Here is a 22,728-nt window from a genome sequence, read left to right on the forward strand (position 1 = left end):
AAAATAAAAAATTAAAAAAAAAAACTCTATCTACCTTTTAGTGACCTTGTTGTATAATATGCATTAAAAAGTGTTATTTAAAAGGCTAAAAGCCAAAAAAAAAAAAAATGAAGTTATATTTTGACATTTAGGTGTATATTTGTTTGTATGTTGAAAATTTGGTATTAATTTTTTAATGAGAAAAGGGTCAAATAGGCCCATAACTTTACCCCAAAGGTCAATTAGCCCCCTAAACTTTATAAAAGTGTAATTAAACCCTTAAACATGTCAAATTAAGTCAACGAAGCCTAAAACCCGGTAAATGACGACCGGACGGCCGCCTTCTCCAATGGAGAAGATGGCCAGATCTAGCCGTTCTTCTCCAGTGGAGAAGAACGACCAATCTGGCCGTTCTTCTTCCAGTGGAGAAGAACGACCGATCTGGTCGTTCTTCTTCTCCACTGGAGAAGACGGCCAGATCTGGCCGTCTTCTCCATTGGAGAAGGCGGCTGTCCGGTCGTCTTCCCCGACGGCCGGGATTTGTCGTCGGTGACCGGATTTTTTTCGCCGGTCGCCGGAATCCGTCACTAGTTGCCGGAATTTGTTGCCGGAATTCAAATGACCTGTAATAACAGGTCATTTATCGATTTTTGGACTTTATTGACCCAATTTAACATGTTTAAGGGTTTAATTGCACTTTTGTAAAATTTAGGGGACTAATTGACCTTTGGGGTAAAATTTAGGGGCCTATTTGACCCTTTTTCTTTTTTAATTGGTCAATTGAACTAAAGATAGAATATGCTTCTTTTTTATTTATTTAATACAATACAATACAATAATAATTTTATGAAAAAGTGATTCACTACCTGCTGTGCTCATGTCATCTCACCAAACACTATTGTGTAAGAAATTAATTAACTTAAGAATGAGTTTGGCTTCCTGCAGCTACACAAGTCATGCATTTTTAAATTAGTAAATCTTAAAGTTTGAGCAACAACGTAACATCTGATCTTTTTGAAGTTTGAGTTGCAAACCTAAAAGTTGGTGTTCTTTCTTCCATCTTTTCATGCCTTGAATGAATGAAGAAGATGCCTTAGGAAGTAGTTGATGGATGAAGTTACTTAGAAGGCCGGGTGATTTGATGAAGGTAATTAAACTGGTAAAGTCAGTTTCCTTTTTTTTTTTTTTTTTTTTTACTTTTTCTTGTGACAAAAGGTGGATTGCTTGCTCACGACAGACACCCCGACACCCCGGGACCTGACAGTTTGTGAATGGGTAAATCATAGTGACTCAACTGATCAACATGGGCTAGACTACTTTTGATCACTGCGCGCAAGGAGCCCCTTATTTTGAACTGCCACCGGTGAAACTCGATCCTTGGTCTCTTGTGACAATTTTTTTCCACTTTTCTGCATGGGCAGTTGGTGTGCGTAGGCAGCTCAGTTGTTTGCAAGTTATTGTAACTAGTAGACTTAACAATGTCATGCATTGGTTTTCAAAAAAAAAAGGGAGAAGTGTCAAATAGGTTCATGTACTATTGTCAAGGACTCAATTTCCACCATAAACTAAATTAAAGACTAATTAACCACACTTACCTACTAAATTTGTTCAATTAAATTTTTTTGCTGGTAATTGACTTTTTTTTTTTGCAGGTTACCAATTCAATTATTAAAAAAATAATTTCAAAATAATTTAAAAATTATAAAATAAAAATAAAAAAAAAAATTACAGCCACCGGCTGTCCTCGTCGGACAGCCCGTGGCTGTATTTTTTTTTTTTTTAATTTTATTTTGTTTTATTTATTTATTTTAATAATTAAATAGGTAACCTGTTATTAACCTGTAAAAAAAGTCAATTGAACAAATTTAACTCGTAGATGGACCTTTTTGACATTTAATTTAGTTCGTGGTGGAAATTGAGCACTTCGCAGTAGTAGATGGGTCTATTTGACACTTGTGCCAAAAAAAAATGTCATGCATTATATGTTTTCGTGCATTCGTCAAATTAAGACTCTTTTAACTGTACCAGATTTAGACTTTTGAATTGAAATGCAGGCAAACTTCTTTAAAATTTATGAAGAAATGTTACATTTGATCACTATTGATATCCTACCTGACTCTGTGTCTAATATAAACCTAGATCGATGAGCTTCAGGATATTCATTATATAGCATATTCAGTTACGGTAATCATACTGTTCAGTAGACACCAATACGCCATCTAAGGTTCTGAGTCAAGTATGTGACAAATATGGCTGACGGCCTACTGTTAAGAGGCAACACAACAAGAACATCAACTGTGGCTGGAGATCTACACGATCACCGCTTCCGCTTATACGAGGTCAGATCTCTTGTATTATTATTCAGTATTTTTTTTGAAGGTCAATCTTGCGATTGTATTAATGAATCAAAGCCGAAATAGCGTCTGGTGGGATAGCATCCCAGTACATAGCTTGATCCTGAGTAAATGCTAACGTAGCTAAAGTATGCACATGTAAATTAACCTGCCTAGATTGTAATCCAAAGTAATACGATTAAATAATAACATAAACGTTCTGCATTGGTCAACTGTGACCCCAACGTACGAATGGATCGGCGTGTGATGGTGCTTGATAATCGCAGTCAATTCCATGCAATCTGTGAGTAAACTTACTGATGTGTTGTCCCGTTCAAGTAGCCAGGACAAAGCCTCCTTGTATGCCTGGGCCTCCGTCATAAGTGGTGAAAAACAAATTGGCAATTTGCCATTCCTTGCTGCCACAAACGAGCCATCTGGCGCTATAATTATCATTCCATATGTAGCCTCGCCCGTGTCGTGTCGGAAACCCGCGTCCACATAACATCGTAGACCACCCTCCCCTGAACCGTTCGAGTGGTCCGTCGTCGGTGCCGGCTCGGTTCAGCGGACATGGGCAGCGCCGTACGCCTGCAGCGTTACGGTGGTTGCTCTAACCAATTGGGCAGGCCGCATCATTGATCCCTTCCAGACAGCTGAATTTCGGGTTCTCCAGATATAATATAGCACTGCTATCATTAACCGGGTCTGCTCCTCCGTCAAGGCTGCCATAGCCCCTTTTAGCCATGTTGTAAACGAGTCTGCAACAATATTAATAATAGGCAATTGTGTTATATTCCAAACAAGTCTAGAATATTCACAGAGCACTAAAGCATGCAACACATCTTCATGATCTAAACCACACATTGGGCAAGTTGGGTCCACCTCAACCCTTTTAAATATCAAGTTAAGGGTTGTTGGCAAAATGTCACATATGGCTCTCCACAAGAAAGTTTTCCATTTGGGGGGACTTTTATTTTCCACATTGCAACCCATTTATCAAAATTCGCTGGATTATTCTCATAATTACCCACAATATGCCTATAGGCATTCTTCACTGTATATATCCCCTTTGGGTCACTCATCCAATACCATGAGTCCTCATACTCAGGACTAATAGGGATCATATTTATTCGCTCCACATCTTCAGGAATAAATAAATCTGACAAAATATGCGGATCCCAGGTATGAGTCTGTAAATCAATTAGTCCTGCAACTCGTGCCTCTCTCAATTGCTGTGGCATTTCTGTTTGTATCAATGGGCTAAGATTATCTCGTAACCACGGGTGCCCCCATATTAGAGTTGTCTGTCCATTCCCAATCCTCCTTCGCACACCTGAGACTACCATTGCATGGGCTGCTATTATACTTCCCCAACAGTAACTTGGGCAATTTCCAATAGTTGCATCTGTAAAACTGGTTGTGGAATAATACCTTACCTTATAGATTTTTATTATTATTCAGTATAATTAGATTATTTATGTCTAACATGTGCTTTATATTTAAGATTACGAGGGTACTCTTAGGGGGGTGTATTCGATCATGACTTTTGTAGAGTTTTAAAGATTTTTAAAATGATAGATTTTAATAAACTTTGATTGACTTTCATAGACTCATTCAAAACTTTTTATTTAAAACTTTATAAGACTCTATAAAAGTCTATATAAAAAAACATTCATAGACTTTTATCAACTTTTTATTTTAAAAAGTCTACAAAAGTCATTGAAATTCTATATCGAATACATCCTTACAAACTTTCAATGGTTTTGATTCTTATCATTTATATAATTTTCTTACAAAACAATTATAATATATCATAAAATTTTCTTATTATATAGTTCTTCACCCACATCATCATTCTCAACATTATTATTTTTATCCATAGTATGTTGAGACTTATATGCTAATTACTTATATATATTATTAATAAACATCAAAAAAATTATTTCATTAGAAATTCATAACAATATTGAATAATAAAATTTATAATAAAAGAGTTGATCAAATAAAATATTCAAAAATATAATTACAAGTTGCATAAAAAATAAATCTAATATTTATAATATATATATATATATATATATATATATATATATATATATATATATATATATATATACTTGATATATATATATATATATATACTTGATATATTGCTAGGCATCATGCAAAGAACTATTATTTGCAATAAGAGACTAATTGGAGAATTAGAGAAAGTTAGGGATAAAAAATTCATAGATCGAAAAAATAAAAATCAATATAAACAAGCAATAATGAAGTAAAAATAATATTATTTCAAATTTTTAGAGGAAGATTGTAAAGTTTAGGAGAGAGAGAAAAATTGGTAGAGTTTAGGTATGAGGAAAATATGGGATAATGAAGAAAAAAAATAATTTTATTAAATTTAGATAGGTTTATAAAGTTTAAATATGAAGACAAAATAGAGTTTAAATAGAGAGAGAAACCATTCAAAGTTGTTAGAAAGAAAATTTTGAACTCTTGGGGTTGATGGTTGGATTTCAACTATTTATATTTGAGAATGAAAAGTCTACAAAAGTCTTAAAATTAAAAAGTCTACAAAAGTTCATAACTTTTTGAATACCACATGACTTTTAAAGACTCTCTAAAAGTCTTAATCGAATACCACACGACTTTTAAAGACTCTTTAAAAATCTTGATTGAATACCGCCTGACTTTTAAAGACTCTCTAAAAGTTTGAATTGAATACCCCCAAACTCTTAAAGTTCATAAAAGTCTTTAAAACTCTATGAAAGTCATGATTGAATACACCCCTTATATTTCATATTACCTCTGGCTAAGGCATAAATTAAAACTTAACAATCTCAAAACTTCATTTCAAGCTAAAATAGGATTGGCTTTTCTTGTACCCTGTACTGCCTGAGTCAACAACACCTCTATTGAGGCTCGATCTCATGTGAAAGGTTACTAAATGCCATCTGAGCACAAGGTGCTTGGCGCAATCGGATATATCATTATTACTCTAAGGAATAAGGGTCAAATAGACCACTCAACTGCACACCAAAATACAATCAGGCCATTAAACTAAAAAAAAAAAAAAATGTAATCGAGTCCTTGAACAACACAAACTCATGCAATTCAATAAAAAATAACATGTTTACCTGAAAATACATGCAATTCAATTAGCCTGAGTTACCTGACCTATATACTTTTTTTTTTTTTTTTTTTAAATCCAAACTATATGTCCAAAAATTTTAGTATCCCTGATACCCTAATCACTTATCAATTTACCATGTTCACAGTTGAATGTCTTACCTTTGTAATTGACTAATTGTGTTATTGTGTCTACAAAGTTACAACTTACTAATTTAGTGATTCTATGACATTTTTAAAAGTGATTTTTTTTTAATAATTAACATTTTATAATAAAAAATTTGGATATTAGGCGCAGTATAGATTTAGATTCTAAAAGTTCCTAATTTTGAACAACCCACTGCGGAACAAAGTGAACAACTTAAGCCTAAAGAACTAAAGCTAGTACTTTTAATTTGATGTTTGGAATTCATTTACTCAAATTGAAATTGTCAAATGTGTTATTGGGTAGAATGACTGAGAAGTGAGAAAACACTCTCTACGCAAAGGAACACCGAAGAGCAAAACCTTCTTGAACGAAGCCCAAAGAAAACAAAAAGGTCAAATTGACAGTAATCCCCTCTCTGAATTGTAGGCATCTCTATTGTGTGAGACAACTAGCCTGGAGATTTAAGGCAGCTTCATATTCAAAGTCAATGATCGAACTCCTGACATTTGGTTAAGGATGAATGAGTCTCTTCCACTCAAGCACACACCTCAAGTTAAGGAACACACAAATTACACCTATATTTAAAAAAAAAAAACAAAAAACAAAAGTAATTTGAAGGACTAAAACTATAAAATAAAGCATAGTTCTTCTTAATAAATCATAGAACAAATTGCACTTTTGGTCCTGTGACTATTAGGATGTTGATAATTTGAGTACGTGACTTTCAAAACTCTCAATTTAGTCCTTTAACTATGCAATTATTAGCAGATTTGGTCCTGCCGGCCAATTTTGGCTAAAAAAAAACGTAATTTGCTTCGAATTTTTTTGATGAGGGTAAAACAGTCATTTCGCACGTTTAGCTTCATCCAAGGCTGCTGCGCGAGTTTCGAGTGGGGTGAGCTTCTTTCTTATTTGCAGCTGTGTGGCTATCATTAATGGTGGTTTCGCCGGAATCAGTTAAGCCGAATCGTGTGGGAAGTGCGGCGAAAACGCCTCTGCCAATATCACATCTGTTTTCTCTGGGAATATGGTCGCCGATTTCTAGAGCCTGCGCTACTCCGTTTTGGCACCTCACCGGAGTCGAAGATCCGGAAGAAATGGGGTTTCTAGCGGTCGGAGTGGTGGCTCTGATAGGAGTGGCGGTTGGGGAGGGCTCTTGGCTCGCAATGGGAGTCATTTCGGTCCCCATATCTCTCACACAAATGGACCTAATGACGGAGGAATTAACAGACCCGCTCCCGTTCTTCGTTTTATTGATCTTCCAAATCGAATAAACGCATTTGACTTTCTTCGTTTCAACGTCACTGGCGAGGCCACCGTGCCCGGACGACGCAAGCATTTCCCGGTCGAGTTCGCCTTCTTTGACGGCAGCTCCAAGCCCATTCATGACAAAGGTAAATATAATTAAGCAAATAAATTAAAAGTCAGATTTTTGTGTTTCGATCAATTCCCCCGATTCAGTAATGTTGTTTGATTAATTCGATTTGAATTTACAGGATTGACGTACTCGAATATGTTCGATGCTAACTTGGATACGCTAATATGGTCGTTGAGGAAAGCAAAATGTGAGGACGTGAAAATGATCGTGGGGGGAGATCGGGTGGCCAACGGATGGGAACAAGAACGCCAACTTGAAAATGCCGGAGGAATTCTATAAGGGATTTCTAAGGAAAATGGCGAAGAAGAAAAGCAAAAATGCAAAGACCATTTTACCCTCGCAAAAAAATAATTCAAACCTAATTACATTTTTCGGTAAAAATTGGATCGCAATTTGACCGACAAGACCAAATCTGCTAACAATTGCATAGTTAAAGGACTAAATTGAGAATTTTGAAAGTCACGTACTCAAATTATCAACACGCTAATAGTCACAGGACCAAAATTGCAATTTGTTCTAAATCATATAGTATGATAGTAGTAAAAAATGAGACCAATACTTACTCTCTAACTATAGCCAAAATATGTGTCAATTCCTCAAAAAATGGTAATTTCAAATGAGATAATTCCAGTAATGGTCCTCCGACTATATTGATTTTTCAAAATTAGTCCCCGACTTTTAATTTGGACACTTTACGTCCCTTGACTTTCAATTTCTTTCCAATTGAGGTCCTTTCGTTAGATTACGATAAATTGGACTTTAAATAAAAGGGTAAAGTAGTCATTTCATTTGCCTAATGTATAATTCTTCGTATTTTTTTCTTGTATACGTGACTTCAGACATCAGATTCACTTAATTGCTTAATCCCTAATGGAATTTTGTTCTTCGAGTGAATTTAGAGATTAAGCAATTAAGTGAATCTGATGTCCAAAGTCGCGCATACAAAGAAGAAATACGAAGAATTATACATTAGGCAGATGAAATACATTAGGCAGATCCATAATTTTTTCATGGTATTAATAAAATACTTGGTAAATAAATATATAACATTATTTTATATTATAACTTTGATATTTAATTAAAAAATAGTGCACAAAAAAGATAATAGACAATGTAGTGAATATGATCAATTGATGAATTTGAATGTAAAAATTTTTAGATTGGAGAAAAATAAAGACAATATAACTAATAAAATTATTTCTCTTAATTAATTTATTGATAATGAATATTTTTTTTAAATAAGGATATTGTAGGGACAATGTAGCGAATATAATCAATTGATGAATTTGAATATAAATTTTATATTTGAGAAAAATAAAGGCACTATAACTAATTAAATTATTTCTCTTATTTAATTTATTGATTATGAATAATTTTTTTTGAATAAAGACATTGTAGACACATAATTCTAAATTAAAGAAATGCATATGTATTATTTGTTGTTGTAGCTACTAAATTATTATTTAATTTAACTTAATAAGAGTAAAATAGAATACTAATTATGCCAACTTTGATTGGGATGAGGTTCGAACCTAAGACATTTCTTATTGAAATCGATGAGTAAATTAACAGTGAACTAACCGAAATTAACGGAAAAGATAATATTTAACGGAAAAGTTAACGGATAATCATATTCATTAAGGATAAATTAGGAAATCTTAAGGAAAAATTAAAATCTGATCAATCTGAGTCATTCATTTGATTAAAATCTGTTACCGCCATTTTTTCTACCCATTATAGGCCTAACTCTCTTGCGCTCTTATTAGTACCAAATTGATTGATTAGACAATTGACTTAATAATCTAATTACAGGATTTTAAGTTCAACTCTCTATAAAAGCTGTTTGTTGACCTTCGCGATTACAAACTTCCTCTTAAATCAAATCAAAGAAATACAAACTAAATTTAATTTCATTTTTGGTCCTAAATTTATACGTGACAGTCTACTTTTAGTCCATTTTTATCGTAACATCCTTATTTGGTCCTAATATTATTGTGACATGACCATTTTTTGTCATCAATCAACGACATTTAGATTTTTTTTTATACAAAGTAGGTTGACCCACTATATTTTTTATGTTTATTTTTAAAAAAAATCCATAATTGAAGACTGAAATGCCTTTGTATTTAACGACATTTAAACTGTTTTGTTGATAGATGACCAAAAATGATCTGCCACAATAATACTATGACCAAAAGTGAATGTTATAATAAAAAATGACTAAAGTGGACTGTCACATATAAATCTAGGACTAAAAATGAAATTAACTCATATAAAATATGTATGTGAATGACAAATAGTAGTAACTTACTCCGGTATCCCCGATTAGACCAAGCATTATATCGTGGACTTGGGTTCACAGTACCCTGGTCCAATACACAGAATTCATGTTCATAATACACATATAAATAGACACGATATAATGAACATGAATTCTGTGTATTATGAACATGAATTATGTGTATTATATAGTTGATGACACATAAACACTTGACATAATACACAAAATTGAGGAAATTTCAATTTTGGTCATATGACTAGGTCGTTTGGTTCACGGAATGTCAGATTACCTTAGGGAATGTTAGATTGCCGGGAATGTTAGATTACTGTGTTTGGTAAAAACAGGGTTATGTAATATAAACCTGTTTGGTTGATGAATTATTGATTATGTTATAATGGTTATTTTACCTTAATACCCTCCTATTGCAAATCACCTTACAAACAAGAAAATGTTGGAGGATGATACAAAGGGCAAACAATGTAAAATGGCCAAGGGAATCCAAGATAACCTAAGATTGACAAGGGAATCACATTCCCTCATAAAAAGAAAAAAATCTGATGTGGAGGTGATATTGGATTCCAAGGGAATATTGTATAACCTCAACCAAACAAAGGCATGTTATATAACCAACCTAATATAACTCTAGTTATCTAATATAACCCCAACCAAACGCCCCCTAAGGGTATTGTTAATTTCAGTCCCTGACTTTTAAAAGTGTCAATTTAGTACATTGACTATGCAATTTTTGTCAATTTTGATCACTCCGGTCAATTTGCGGCCAAATCTTGCTGTAAAATTTTAATTGTTAAAATAATATGGGTATTCTGGTCATTTCACGTCTCTTTTCTTCTTCCCAGGCGAGTCTATCCCTTCTTCTCCCATTTCTAGTGAATGCAATGAACTAAGATGATGCGGAAAGGAGGCTTGATGATATTAAAGATAGGGTTTACAGGGAGAAAGAACGCCAGAAACGGGAGAGAAAGGGATGGACTCGTCGGAGAAGAAGTAAATAGGCTTGAAATGACCAAAATACTCTCATTATTTTAACTATTAAAATTTTTCGGCGGAATTTGGCCGGAGTGATCAAAATTGACAAAAATTGCATAGTTAAGGTACTAAATTGACACTTTTGAAAGTCAGGGGCTGAAATTAACAAGACCCCTATAGTCATATGACCAAAACTGAAATTTCCTCCACAAAATTTATGTTCATAATGCACAAAATTCATGTTCATTATATTGTGTTTATATGTATATGTATTATAAACATGAATTCTGTACTTTATAAACTTAAATTTTGTGTATTAAATCAAGGTTCATAGTGCATTGTGAACCCTGATCCACGATATAAATTTGAAACAACCGCTTTTATTTTTGGGTTGGAAATTTGCAGAATTGGATAATGAATATTGGGTGGTCCAATAGATCTTGTATTACTTTTTTCAACTCATACGTCAAATGTAGCATCTTATATTATTGCCTTCCTTTTTTGAATATATTTATTTGTTTTGGAACTATTCCCTGGGTTGACCAATTTGCTTTATTCCACAATTCAACCCTATTATTAAATAATTCAGAAATTTCATTTATGACAAAATAAATCATATATCAACATCCCTTTAAAAAAACCATATAGCGACAATACAATTATTATATCTAATTAAGGCAATTTACTTTTTAATTGGGTCGATCCAGTGCAAATAGATATTAGTCTGAATATAATACAAATTTAAAGGTGTCTCATATAATTAAGAGCTACTCAATTCACACAAACTTTTATAATTTTGTATATAATAACTAATATTTCATATGAACAATGCGCTTTATATACACAATATTAATATTAATATTCGATTTTAAAATCTTAATTATATGATTTTTTAAAAATAAGAGTATATACTTTTTTTAAAAAAAAATTTATAGTTGATAAAGTCATCATGTCATTTTTTTTTTGAGTACTATTGACCCGTTACATATAGTTGGAAGCTTGAACCCATGACCTTCCACTTGAAAAAAATACTTCATGCCACTTAACTACAAGGTCTTTAGCTCATCATGTCATTGAAAGGAAAATAATTATGATATGATTAATATTATTAAAGTAAGAATTTTAGATATGATAAATTACTAAATATAATTATCTTAATGTTTAATTAAAAGTTAAATGAAATCAAACTTATTTCTTATATTACTGTAATATATAATGTCTACCCCTACCAATATATATATATATATAAAATGTCTACACACATTCTTACCATTGAAGAATATATATAAAAAAATATTGTGTATACAAATGTACATGGTAATAATAATAGGAAAGATAATATAAGTTATAACGGTAGAGATATTTTTGTCCAACAAATTGTATAGTACAACTCTTATAGCATACTGTATAAAAAAAGTTAACAAAAAAAAGTAGATATAAATCATGAGTATTACCTGGATCGAAACTTATTATGTTTTTAGATATTGTAAATATATATTGTACTTGATTTTAGTTTTTATTTTTTATTTTTTTATATATATTAGTGATAAAAATACATGGGAGGTGGTATAATTAAATTGAGTTCTACTACATGTACTTTATAAATTTTACTGATGTAACGAATTTTGATAAATTATTTTTTCATGTGGGTCTCAATATTAGTGTCTATAACAAAATTTTGTGTGTGAAAGTACAAAATGAGAGTACATATAGCATTTTTCAATTAAATTATGTATTATGCGGGAGAAACAGAAACGTAGTCAAAGAGAGAAGATAGAAAGCATTCATTTCCCAATATTTGCGGGACCCGCCATTGTATTTCCAATCTCCAATCTCCAAAATTGGGAGATTATTACAGCACAGCAAAGCCAGAGGTGCGCAGAGTAGCAGCGTAGGCCGGCACACATCGTATCACTGCTGCCTATATAACCGTTAATATCGTCGAGGAGAGGAGATGTATAGGGTCAATCGTCAAATGTTGGTGCAGGCCACAACATACCATACCGCAGAATCTACTCTTCACTTCTGCACCGAGTAATCCAAAAACCGCCATTTCAGAGAGAGAGACGAAGAAAGGTTACAAGGAGAAAGTGTTACAGCGAAGCAGAGGACGACGGAGACGCCGTTTTGGATCCAATATGAGGCTTTCTGGAAACTGTAGTGCCGCCGTCGGCGGCAGTGTTGAGAGTACCAGTGGTGACTGCGGCGGAGACGCCGTGTGCGGAGGAGGAAGAGGGAGAGTGGTGGCGGTGGTGGGAGTGAAACTGGATACGCCGAGTAAGGAACTGTTGACTTGGGCTCTGGTTAAAATTGCTCAGCCTGGAGATGTGGTCATTGCTCTTCACGTCCTCAATCCAAACAGCGGTATGCGAAAACGTATATTATTAACTTTCTATGCGAAAACGTATAGAACTATTTCACTACGGTGATTTGATTTCGTAATTTACTCTCTGAATTTCACTCTATATTTCGCGTTTTCTCTGTGTGTGGTTTTTTTTTTTTCTTCCTAATTTTGCTCTTTTATTTTGGAGAAGATAAATCGGAGATGCTATCGCTGGTGAAGACCTTTGATTCAATGGTGACCGCCTATGAAGGCTTCTGCAACTTAAAACAGGTGATTTTGCTGAAGCGGTTACTTCGTCTTCTTTTCTGTTTATTTTCAACATTTTTATTGTTTGAATTCTAAAAAAAATGGATAAGATGCTAAGTTTCAGTACCGCTTTCATGATTAGGATCATTGTCTGCTTTCTATTTACCGGAAATGGCGTAGTGTATGTAATATGGGAATCTGCAATATATAATATATATCCTAATGATGAAATGAAGGAAATGATCTGTAGTATAATTGTTATTTCTGTCGAGAGTAGGGAAAGAGGGTATATGATCACTACTCTGTCATCCTCTTTTGTGGATATTTGCATTTGATACTGCTCTCATGTTTGATGGATTTTATAGGTTGATCTTAGGTTCAAGGTTTGTAGAGGGTCACCCGCTCGTAAGGTTCTGGCCAGTGAGGCTAACATTTACAATGCACCAAATTTGATTGTTGGTACTTCAAGCACCCACCACACTATCCGATCATCGGTTTCAGTTGCAAAGTACTGTGCCAGGAAGGTTGAGAAGAGCATCTCGGTAATGGCTGTAAATAATGGTAAGATTGTCTTTCACAAGGAATCGACTGGCCAAGGATCACACATCTATGATGTGCTTGAATTGAGAGTGAATAATAAGACCTTGACAAAAAGCCCTTTGAGTTTATCACCAAAGGCAGGTTCAGTGGAGGATTCTTGTATGCAGTTGCCATTGTCAAGTAGTGGCAACGTGGGTACTTCACTGGCCTTGGTACCTGTTAAGACTATGGATGTGCCTGAATCAAATTCGGGATCCGCATTGCTTAGAAGAGTGCTTCTTCAGAACATAAAATCTGGAAAACGTTCCGCAAAAACACTGTCTATGTTGCAAGCAGTTCAAGAACTACAAAATCAAGAGTCTTTCAAACCTATCGACCTTGATCAGAAACAGAACATATCTGACAAGGAAGAGTGCCAGTCTTCTAATTTGGATGTTGTAGCTGCTCCAACTGAAAGCACCTCTTTTCAAATTCCTAAGGAACTAGAGTGCCTTTCCAAGAAATATTCATCTACTTGCAGGCTGTTTGGCTACCGGGAACTCTTGACAGCAACTTCTAGTTTCATTCCTGGTTTGTATCCTTATTGACTTTTTACTTATTGCAATACGCTTTCAGGTTCTAATTGGTTACCCCTCAATTACATTTTCAGAAAATTTAATTGGAAAAGGTGGCAGCAGTAAGGTGTACAAAGGGTGTCTTCCAGATGGGAAGGAGTTGGCAGTGAAAATTTTTAAGCCATCAGAAGTTGTAATGAAGCAGTTTTTGTCAGAAATAGAGACCATTACGACTTTGCATCACAAACACATTATTTCACTTCTTGGGTTTTGTATCGAAGACAATAACATTCTATTGGTTTATGATCTGTTATCAAGAGGAAGCCTTGAAGATAATCTCCACGGTATTTATAACTCGAAAATTCTTGGTTGCGTAATTACATTCCTACTGGTTTACAATACTGAATAACTATGTTTGGAAGCAGGTGCTCAAAATATTAGAAGTTCATTTGGTTGGCATGATAGATACAAGGTTGCTTTGGGGGTCGCTCAGGCTTTAGACCATCTACACAATTTAACCACGGGATCGATCATTCACCGGGATGTAAAATCTTCAAATATTCTTCTCTCAGATGATTTTGAACCAAAGGTGCTGCATTTTACTTTGAAAAAAAGTTAGAATAAATCACATAGCAAAATACTCATATATATTTTAGTCTTTCAGCTGTCCGATTTTGGGCTTGCAACATTGGCCTCATTTTCTTCACGTGATTTAGATGGTACTGACATTGCGGGCACATTTGGGTAAGGCAGCACTACTCTCTTCAGCTCTAAATCTTTTAAGAGTCCATTTGATCTAAATTAAAGTTGCAATATTTGCAGTTACTTGGCTCCAGAATATTTCATGCATGGGAAAATTAATGAAAAAATTGATGTGTATGCGTATGGTGTGGTACTTCTTGAGCTTTTGTCTGGTAGAAAGCCAATCGACAACACAAATGCCAAGGGCCAGGAGAGTTTGGTCATGTGGGTAAGTCTTCTCTTCTCTTCTCTTCCTGAACTTAATATTTCAGTAATCATTTGCTGTGAATAACATAACATAACATATCTACTCATCACTTGTAGGCAAAGCAAATACTGGAGAATGGGAAACCTACAGATTTGCTCGATTTAAGCTTGATTGACACATATGACCACGACGAGTTTGAGAGAATGGTATTAGCTGCCACCCTTTGCATCAAACGAGCATCTAAACTACGCCCTCCAATCAACATAGTAAGTCAAGTCCAGGTGTTTGGTTTGGTTTTAAGCTGCAACTCCTATATATACATGCATGCATAATCATTCTGCAAATTAAAAAAATATATATATATAGGTTGTGAAGCTCCTCCAAGGTGAAGAAGAAGCCATAAATCTGGCGAGGCAGCGAGGCAATGGCTCAGAGGGAGAAGTGGATGTTGAGAGTGAACAACAAGACGCTCCACCAAACATCCAATCCTTTCTTAATGTTGCATTACAAAATTTGGACAGCGATTCCCTTTCCAGTTCTAGCTCTGATCAACACATATCTGTAGAGGATTATTTGCGGGGCAGATACAGCCGTTCTTCAAGCTTCGATTAATTTATTCATTGTGACATAGGCTTTATTTAGGAGCTTATAGCTTATTCATTTGCGGGGTAGATACAACCATACACATCTTTCTCTTGCCTGCTGAAACCTATACACTTTTTTTTTTTTTTTTTTTTTTTTTTTTTTTTTTTTTTTTTTTTTGTATATTATAAATTTGATTCATGTCCCACTGGTGGTTCTGGGATGAGGGAAGATACCTTTCATTTTGTTTGATATTCAAAGTTATACAGCAGCATTGATTTGATACAATTAGAAGTATAATAAAAATTTTTAGGAGTATTATTTTAAAAATATTTATTAAGTGCCCTATCTAGAGGGTGCCTTGTGGTTGTAGTGTTGTAAATTTTCTCTTTTGTTTCTTGAGATATTGTTGTACATCTTTGCAAGGAAGAAATGAAGTGCCCACGTATACATGCATAAGTAACCCAAGTGGTTCTCGGACTGGGGGGGTTTGGTTCAATTTAGAATCGAAATAGAGTTTCTTTATTTTTTATTTTTTCTTTCTCATTTTCTTTGTTCAAGAAGTAGGGAATGAGAATGGTAATATGTTATTAATTATTAAAGAACAAAAATAGTTAACATGGTAATCAGTATCAAATCCAATAATAAGGTGAAAAAGTTACTAATTAAAACATTACTCGATATTCGAGTCTTTGAGAGTATCTCAATAGTTAGACTTAATATTTTGTAGGTCCCAACATTCCATCTTAATTTTACTCAATTTTAAAACTCTTTTTCTCAATAATTTGAGTTTTTAAAGTTTTTTTCTTAATAATTATTTCTTTATTTATATTTTAAAATTATAATTCAATTTTTTTTTTTAAAGTCAATAGGCGGTTGCATCAAATACTTTTGATTAATAAGATTTAGATTAGCCATAAAATCGCCAATTGGCACCTACTCTCAAGCGTTTAGTGGGCGCGTTATCGAAACGCGACTACAAATTGTATAAGACGTACCCAACGCGACATTGTTGCCTTGTTGGTGTGCACCAACATGCACCAACCTTGTCTCTCTTTTTATTTTTTATTTCCTTTACTTTGTAGGCCCCACATAAAAAAAAAAAAAAAAAAAAAAAAAAAAAAAAAAAAGCTTAAAGAGCAATCCCACGAGTGAGTTTATGAACTCTCTGGAGGGAGCATAGGACGCATTGGAGCAGCTCGGGATAAGAATGCACTAAAGAAGCCAAAATTGGGACTAGAGCCAACATTCTGACGAGCTCACAGGTGCGCTCACGCCCGTTATCAAGCCTGTTACTAGGCACGGGCATCGACAAGCCCGTAAGACAACTATTGTACACGCGCATCGACACGCTCGTGTTGCTTCCCTATGTCTGTCCTTGTTTCACGGTTTTAATTTGTATTTCTGACTTTATTTCGAGAGTTCGAACCCTAGGTAGACTTAACTTATTTCCCTTCAATTCCTATAATTACTTTAGCTTAGATTAGCACTAGGTTACACATTACTTCACTTTTGAAGGTTGTAATCAAGAATTTAAAACCAAATCTGAGTTCTTCATCTACTCTTCAATAGATAAGTTTATCTTTCATTCCATTTCTCTTATGCTATGTTTATGTCCTTCTATTTGTGTTTTTCACTTGTGCTAAATATGTGTGAGTACTGAGTAGTTGCCAATGACCTGGTGGTCTAGTAGCACAAAGTGGCTCTCCCAAATGAGAAGTCATAGGTTCAATATCCAATAGGGACGATATTAACTCTTTGTGCTTTACTAGATTGAGAAAGTAGTTATGAACACATCTTAGGCCAAGTAGGATGGAGAAAAGAAAAGAACAAAAAAGTAAAATAATTATTACGCTTACAAGTCACGAGTTTTTTTTTTTTTTTTTTTTTTTTTTTTTTTTTGTAAGACCTACAAAAAACTATGTCTCTTAAAAATTTATTTATTTTTCTCTTTCTTCTCTTCTCTCTTCTCCAAGTCTCTATCTCTCTCCGCCAACAATGCAAAAAAAAAAAAAAAACCTCAATTTTACCAAACACTTTAATTTCATTTACTTAACTTATTAACTTTTAATTTTTCAAACTTTTGTGTGCCAAACAAAACAATCATAGTTAGTCTATAAAATCAGGTGGGAACGCCACAAAGCGTTATTCTTCAATTTGGACAGCAAAACTCTGATGCTAGTGGACTTGCTAGAGAATGCAATTTATTTGGTAATGTTGTGTAGAATTCTGCCATTGTCACAAGGCTCACAAAACTTATACTCAACAAACATCATGACAGTATGGCACTCATAACTTAATGAGCAAAATGTTAAGACAAATCTACAACATTTGATCAAGGACACAACAGACAAAATAATGCAAGCATATATTTGAAGTCTTTGCAAACAACTATTCCTATTACATGTCTTTTTTTTTTTTTTTTTTTGGTGTAAACCACGAGGTGGTCCGGGTCTTTCTCTATCGGTCCAGGTCCACCCGATTAATCCCCGTTTGCTCCGAGAGCCATGGAGCTGGCCCATGGGGAATCATCGCTTGTGAGAATTGAACCCGAAATTCTCCCCCACAAAGAGAGCTCATTTGCCACTTGAACTACCACCCCGGGTATATTACATGTTGTCGTTGGGCAGGAAAAAGAAGAACAAAAAAAAAACAAAAAAACAAAAAAAAAAAAAAAAAACAAAACAGAAGCAGATTGGAAGTCATGTCATCAGATTGAAGAGCATTGACCAAAATGCATGTATATGATGGAGCTCAATGCACTTCTCTACTTTCTTTCTTCAAAAAGTTTCCAATTTGTACAAGTGCCTGGACATGAGTGGGACCAAGTTAGCTGTGCAAATACTTATTGCCGTCGTCTATGTATCGATTTAGAGTGTAAAAGTGCTAGAAATCACATTCACATGTGTGCTGATAAATGCAGAAAATTGCAAGAGAAGATTGGATATACATAGAAATAAAAGAGAGAGACTAGGAGAAGGACCTCAATGGCAATCTCCGTAGGAGTGATAGTGCAAACATCAATGCAACCGCTTTTTGCAGCAATATCTGAAAAAGCTTTACACCGTTATTCTCAAGACATTTTGGAACATTTTAAAAAAAATACAAAAAAACACAACAGAAGTATGATTGGAACTAAAATGATTTCATACTTTCTAGGCAAACCCTAGCTTTGGCATTGGCATATGCATCCTCCCTTTCATCCAGAAGTGTAGACAAACGTTTGAGAGTCTATATGAGTAAAAAGAAAAAAAGTATCCCAACAAAGCATGTATTAGTATTTCTACTGTCTTTCTCAACATTCACAATCAAATTAGAAATTTAGAGCCATTTCCAGATGTGCAATTTTAGGGTCAAGGTATAAACCTTGGCATAAATGTCCCCAGATTCATTATGTAATAGGGGCCGGGAATGAGTTCCAACTACTGAAATTCTCCTAGCTAAGGCATCCACAGGTACATCTAACCAGACACTAACGCCCTTGTGCATATATCTCCTGCGTGAATTCCAGAAAACATCACCCGCTAATGGCATGGCAGACAAAGAATTTGATTATATAAATACTAAAAGCAAGACTCTGTATTTGATGCTTAAATGTTCGTACCAGTTAATGGGCCGAACAACCGCACCCCCACCAGTGGAAACAACAACCTCACGCATCAAAGAAAGCTTGCGCAAGACCTCTGTCTAAAATGCACAAGTAGATGATGAAGAAGATGCAAGGAGAAAAGATTTCTGCTGTTACTAAGTTACTTACCTCATTGTCTCTAAAGAAGCCCTCGCCGTGTAGCTTAAAGATTTCAGCAACACGTGTTCCACCAACAGCTTGCTCTATAAGTGTATCACTGAAGTATTCACAAGGTAAAATAATTCATATTCATTACATAACAACATAGTGAGGATAGTTGTGGTTTGTTTAAACTTTAAACACAAAAGCATGTGTACCCAAAGTTCGTATTTTCCTATTATCACTGATTTACATAACTCACAATAAATATCATCAGTAACCTAGGATTAAAAAAGACTATAGAGATTAACCAGTCAAAAAATGCATAGCCAAGTGCCTCTGCAATAATTCTGCCAACGGTTGTTTTGCCAGAGCCCATCATTCCTGACATTTAATATGCATATTAGACAGTTGAATGAAATTTAGACCTTAAGAGCTATTTATAGAAAATACTGGTAACAAAGCTCACCAACAAGATATATGCATCGCCCGCTTAGGTACGGTTCAATCTCTTCTGACTTACTCTGCAACAGAAATAACTCGGTAAGATGATGTGTAAAGCTGTTTAAAACTTGTAATGTTGATGCCCTTAAACTGCTATAAACATCTATAGCAATCAAAATGGATTACCGTATTTTTGTCTGAGACACAACAACATACTAACAAGAAAATGGTTACCTAGTACCTTCAAAACTTGAACTTCATCAAGGGATGGTAGAGAGTTTTCAGATTCCATAATAGAAGCTGCAAAGAAAAATTAGAATGCATTAAAAAAATAAAAACATCAAATGAGATCATGCAAGTATGATGTTAGTTTTCCTGAACTCCTGTTCATTCTTTGAAACTGGTAGCATAATAGAAAACCCATAAAAGACTTTGGTTTATTTCATTAATACAATGAGGATAATAATAACAGGGCTACTAGAGAACTCTTAAAAGTGAAGGCAATCATTAATACAATGAGGATAATAATAACAGGGCTACTAGGGAACTCTTAAAAGTGAAGGCAATCCTACACTTTTCCTTATTAAATTGAAGCTAATTAGCTTTTGTGAATCTAGCAACAGAGAATCCGTTAACATTGTAGAAATGATCTCGGTGCTGTGATGAAGTAATTACTTTATAAGAAATACTGAGTATACAATTGGGAGACTAAATGTCATATCATAGTACAGAGAGAACTACCTTGAGAATCCTGAGAAGAACATGAAGCCGTCAGCAAACATTGTTTGTGCCAACTCTTGGCTTTTATAGGTTGAAAGTGACAGGAAATTAACATCTGACTTCTCTGATGTTTGGTCTGACACTTGGAAAACCTCAGCGAGCCATTGGACTTTGGCAGTCTATTTTCTGAACTAATCCATGGGGAGAGTTGCAAACTCGTTGCAATTTTTGCCTCCATAAATCCTGCTTCTCCAACTCCTCTCAATTGATCAATAACCTTAATTCGTCACTACACTATCTCTGCAAATACAGAAATCCGATTAAACACCTCATTCATTGCACACAAATCCCTCGAGACTTATCATTTTGTTGGAATTTAATACAAGTAATAAGATAAATACTTATAAATAAATTAATTTATAGATCCCAATAAGTATAGGTTCCACTAATAACCCAACACACTCAATAATGAATAACCGAAAAGAAAAATAAATAAATAAGATACCAAAATAAAGAAACCCACAAATTAATACTTCCATTTAAACTAACAGATCAGAAACAAAACAAACAATTCTGTGTGAATATCTAGGCAGAAAACAGAGTATTATTTTATGTTTGGATGTGTAAGTGAAGGATGACACAATAATGAGGCATTGACCAATTCATGAATATCAGGCAACGTCAGACAATTATAGCATCAACTCAATTCTCCAACACACCATCCCAAAAGTTCTTGAAAGCTCAAGATTGATAAAATACTAAAGCACAAAAGGGTTACCAAAATATCATGAACATAAAAAAGAACCAGAAATTAACACCCCAAAAAAACCCAGCATATAGCAATAAGATTAACACACGTGGCCGAGACGTTGCAGTTGGATCTTTCTTATGTTCTATGATGCTGTCTGTAAGTGCACATATATCATATGAGCACTACTTTCTGTCATAAGTTCCTAATGAATTCATAGAATAAATTTTCTTTGAATTTTCCCCTCCCAATCTGAGTTTTCAATTACCAACTGCCTAAATCCTCTTGCAGGTTGTTAAACATTCTCTCAAGTATTGGCCCTGTTTGGTAAAATAGTTAGCATACAGGTCAATTTTGGCTTATTTGACCACTATTAGTTGTTTTACTTGGTTTAAAAATCAATATAAGTGTTTGGTTAATTAGCTTTTTATGCTCCAAAATGCTAAAATTCAAAAAACTACTCAAAACAACTTTTTCAATTAGCTTTTTGAGTAAAAAAATTATACCAAACAGCTATCAGCTAATTTACCAATCACATTTCTACAATCAGCTAATGTTATCAACTAGTTATACCTTCTAAATTCTAATTAACCCAATCAGCTAACAACTAACAGCCATTTACCAAACAAGGCCATTGTCCTGAGGCCATAATATTCTTTCAAACAAACAAATGCATTCTAATACCTCTCAGGCTTGCTTCACTGAGACTTACTTTTAATTGTTCATTGATGGAAAATGTTTCTGTTTTCTTATTCATTAACTAAAGAGAATTGAAGTACTAAAGTCCATGTTTAATTTATTTCCTACAGGCTACAGTACAGTTGAATAGTGTTTTAGAGATTAGGCCTCTGCTTCATATGCATACAGAGAAGTAATAATCCTTAGTACTTATTCTATTACATTTATTAATGTTGCATTATATCGGACATGATGATTGTCTAATGATAATTGAATTCTGCAGCTTTGTTAATGGTAGAGATTATGAACCATCCAGATCGCGAACGGGCTGAGATAAGGAAGTTAAAGAAACGCGTAAAACAAAGAACAAGAACAAGAGCACGCATTTACCTTGAGAGAAAGTGACAGGTGGAAGGAAAGAATTTGCGACAGAGGATCCGATCCAGCGCCTATGAATTCTCCCTTTTGAAACTACCTCGACTCGAAATCGATTGATGAAAGGGTGTAGTCGGGCTTCAGCTGCGCAAAGACTACAAGTGTACAACCCCTCTCCCTCAACAACCCACTTCTGCTTCGGCTCACTAACTTCTTGGATTAAAGTTAGGTGGACTCCTTTTTTTCTCTACCAACAACCAAGTAGGTTAAGGATATCTTTGCAAACATAATCTTATTTAATTATGGAATAGGGTCAAATTGAAAATACCACCACTAAACAATATATATATATATATATATATATATATATATATATATATATATATATATATATATATATATATATATATATATATATATATATATAAAATTATACGCTCCAACAAGTTTTTTTTTGGAGTATCACTGGCTCTATTACATTATGCAACAAGTTAAACGTGTGCAATTTCACTTAGTAGTTGGTATCCTCCATTCTTCCTCTCCTTTTTGGTTACTTGCTAAGATTGGAATTACTTCTGCAAAT

The 22,728-nt window shown here is 34.2% G+C and overlaps 2 protein-coding genes across 3 annotated transcripts; one reads left to right on the forward strand and one right to left on the reverse strand.

The window, feature by feature from the left end:
• The first annotated feature begins 12,120 nt into the window (after positions 1–12,120).
• On the forward strand, positions 12,121–15,579 carry LOC109148122 (probable receptor-like protein kinase At5g47070). Its single transcript, XM_019295910.1, has 9 exons — positions 12,121–12,602; positions 12,773–12,852; positions 13,194–13,938; positions 14,018–14,266; positions 14,348–14,511; positions 14,587–14,666; positions 14,745–14,892; positions 14,988–15,137; positions 15,238–15,579. Exons 1-9 carry the CDS (start codon positions 12,377–12,379, stop codon positions 15,481–15,483), a joined length of 2,088 nt encoding a protein of 695 aa, XP_019151455.1. The 5' UTR covers positions 12,121–12,376; the 3' UTR covers positions 15,484–15,579.
• Positions 15,580–17,862: 2,283 nt separating this feature from the next.
• On the reverse strand, positions 17,863–22,334 carry LOC109148130 (shikimate kinase, chloroplastic-like). Of its 2 annotated transcripts, XM_019295934.1 has the most exons (11): positions 22,161–22,334; positions 20,366–20,644; positions 19,866–19,924; positions 19,650–19,704; positions 19,492–19,564; positions 19,211–19,298; positions 19,058–19,140; positions 18,820–18,949; positions 18,606–18,684; positions 18,437–18,501; positions 17,863–18,261 (listed from the first exon to the last, which is right to left on the reverse strand). In XM_019295934.1, the coding sequence occupies exons 2-11, from the start codon at positions 20,580–20,582 to the stop codon at positions 18,208–18,210; spliced, it is 903 nt and encodes a 300-aa protein (XP_019151479.1). In that variant the 5' UTR covers positions 20,583–20,644; positions 22,161–22,334; the 3' UTR covers positions 17,863–18,207. The 2 variants fall into 2 exon arrangements, with proteins under 2 accessions (XP_019151479.1, XP_019151469.1); XM_019295924.1 differs by lacking the exon at positions 22,161–22,334 and having other exon boundaries at positions 20,366–20,706.
• Between the last annotated feature and the right edge of the window lie 394 nt (positions 22,335–22,728).

Source organism: Ipomoea nil, unplaced genomic scaffold (assembly GCF_001879475.1).
Source record: "Ipomoea nil cultivar Tokyo-kokei standard unplaced genomic scaffold, Asagao_1.1 scaffold0268, whole genome shotgun sequence".
NCBI classification, from domain to species: domain Eukaryota; kingdom Viridiplantae; phylum Streptophyta; class Magnoliopsida; order Solanales; family Convolvulaceae; genus Ipomoea; species Ipomoea nil.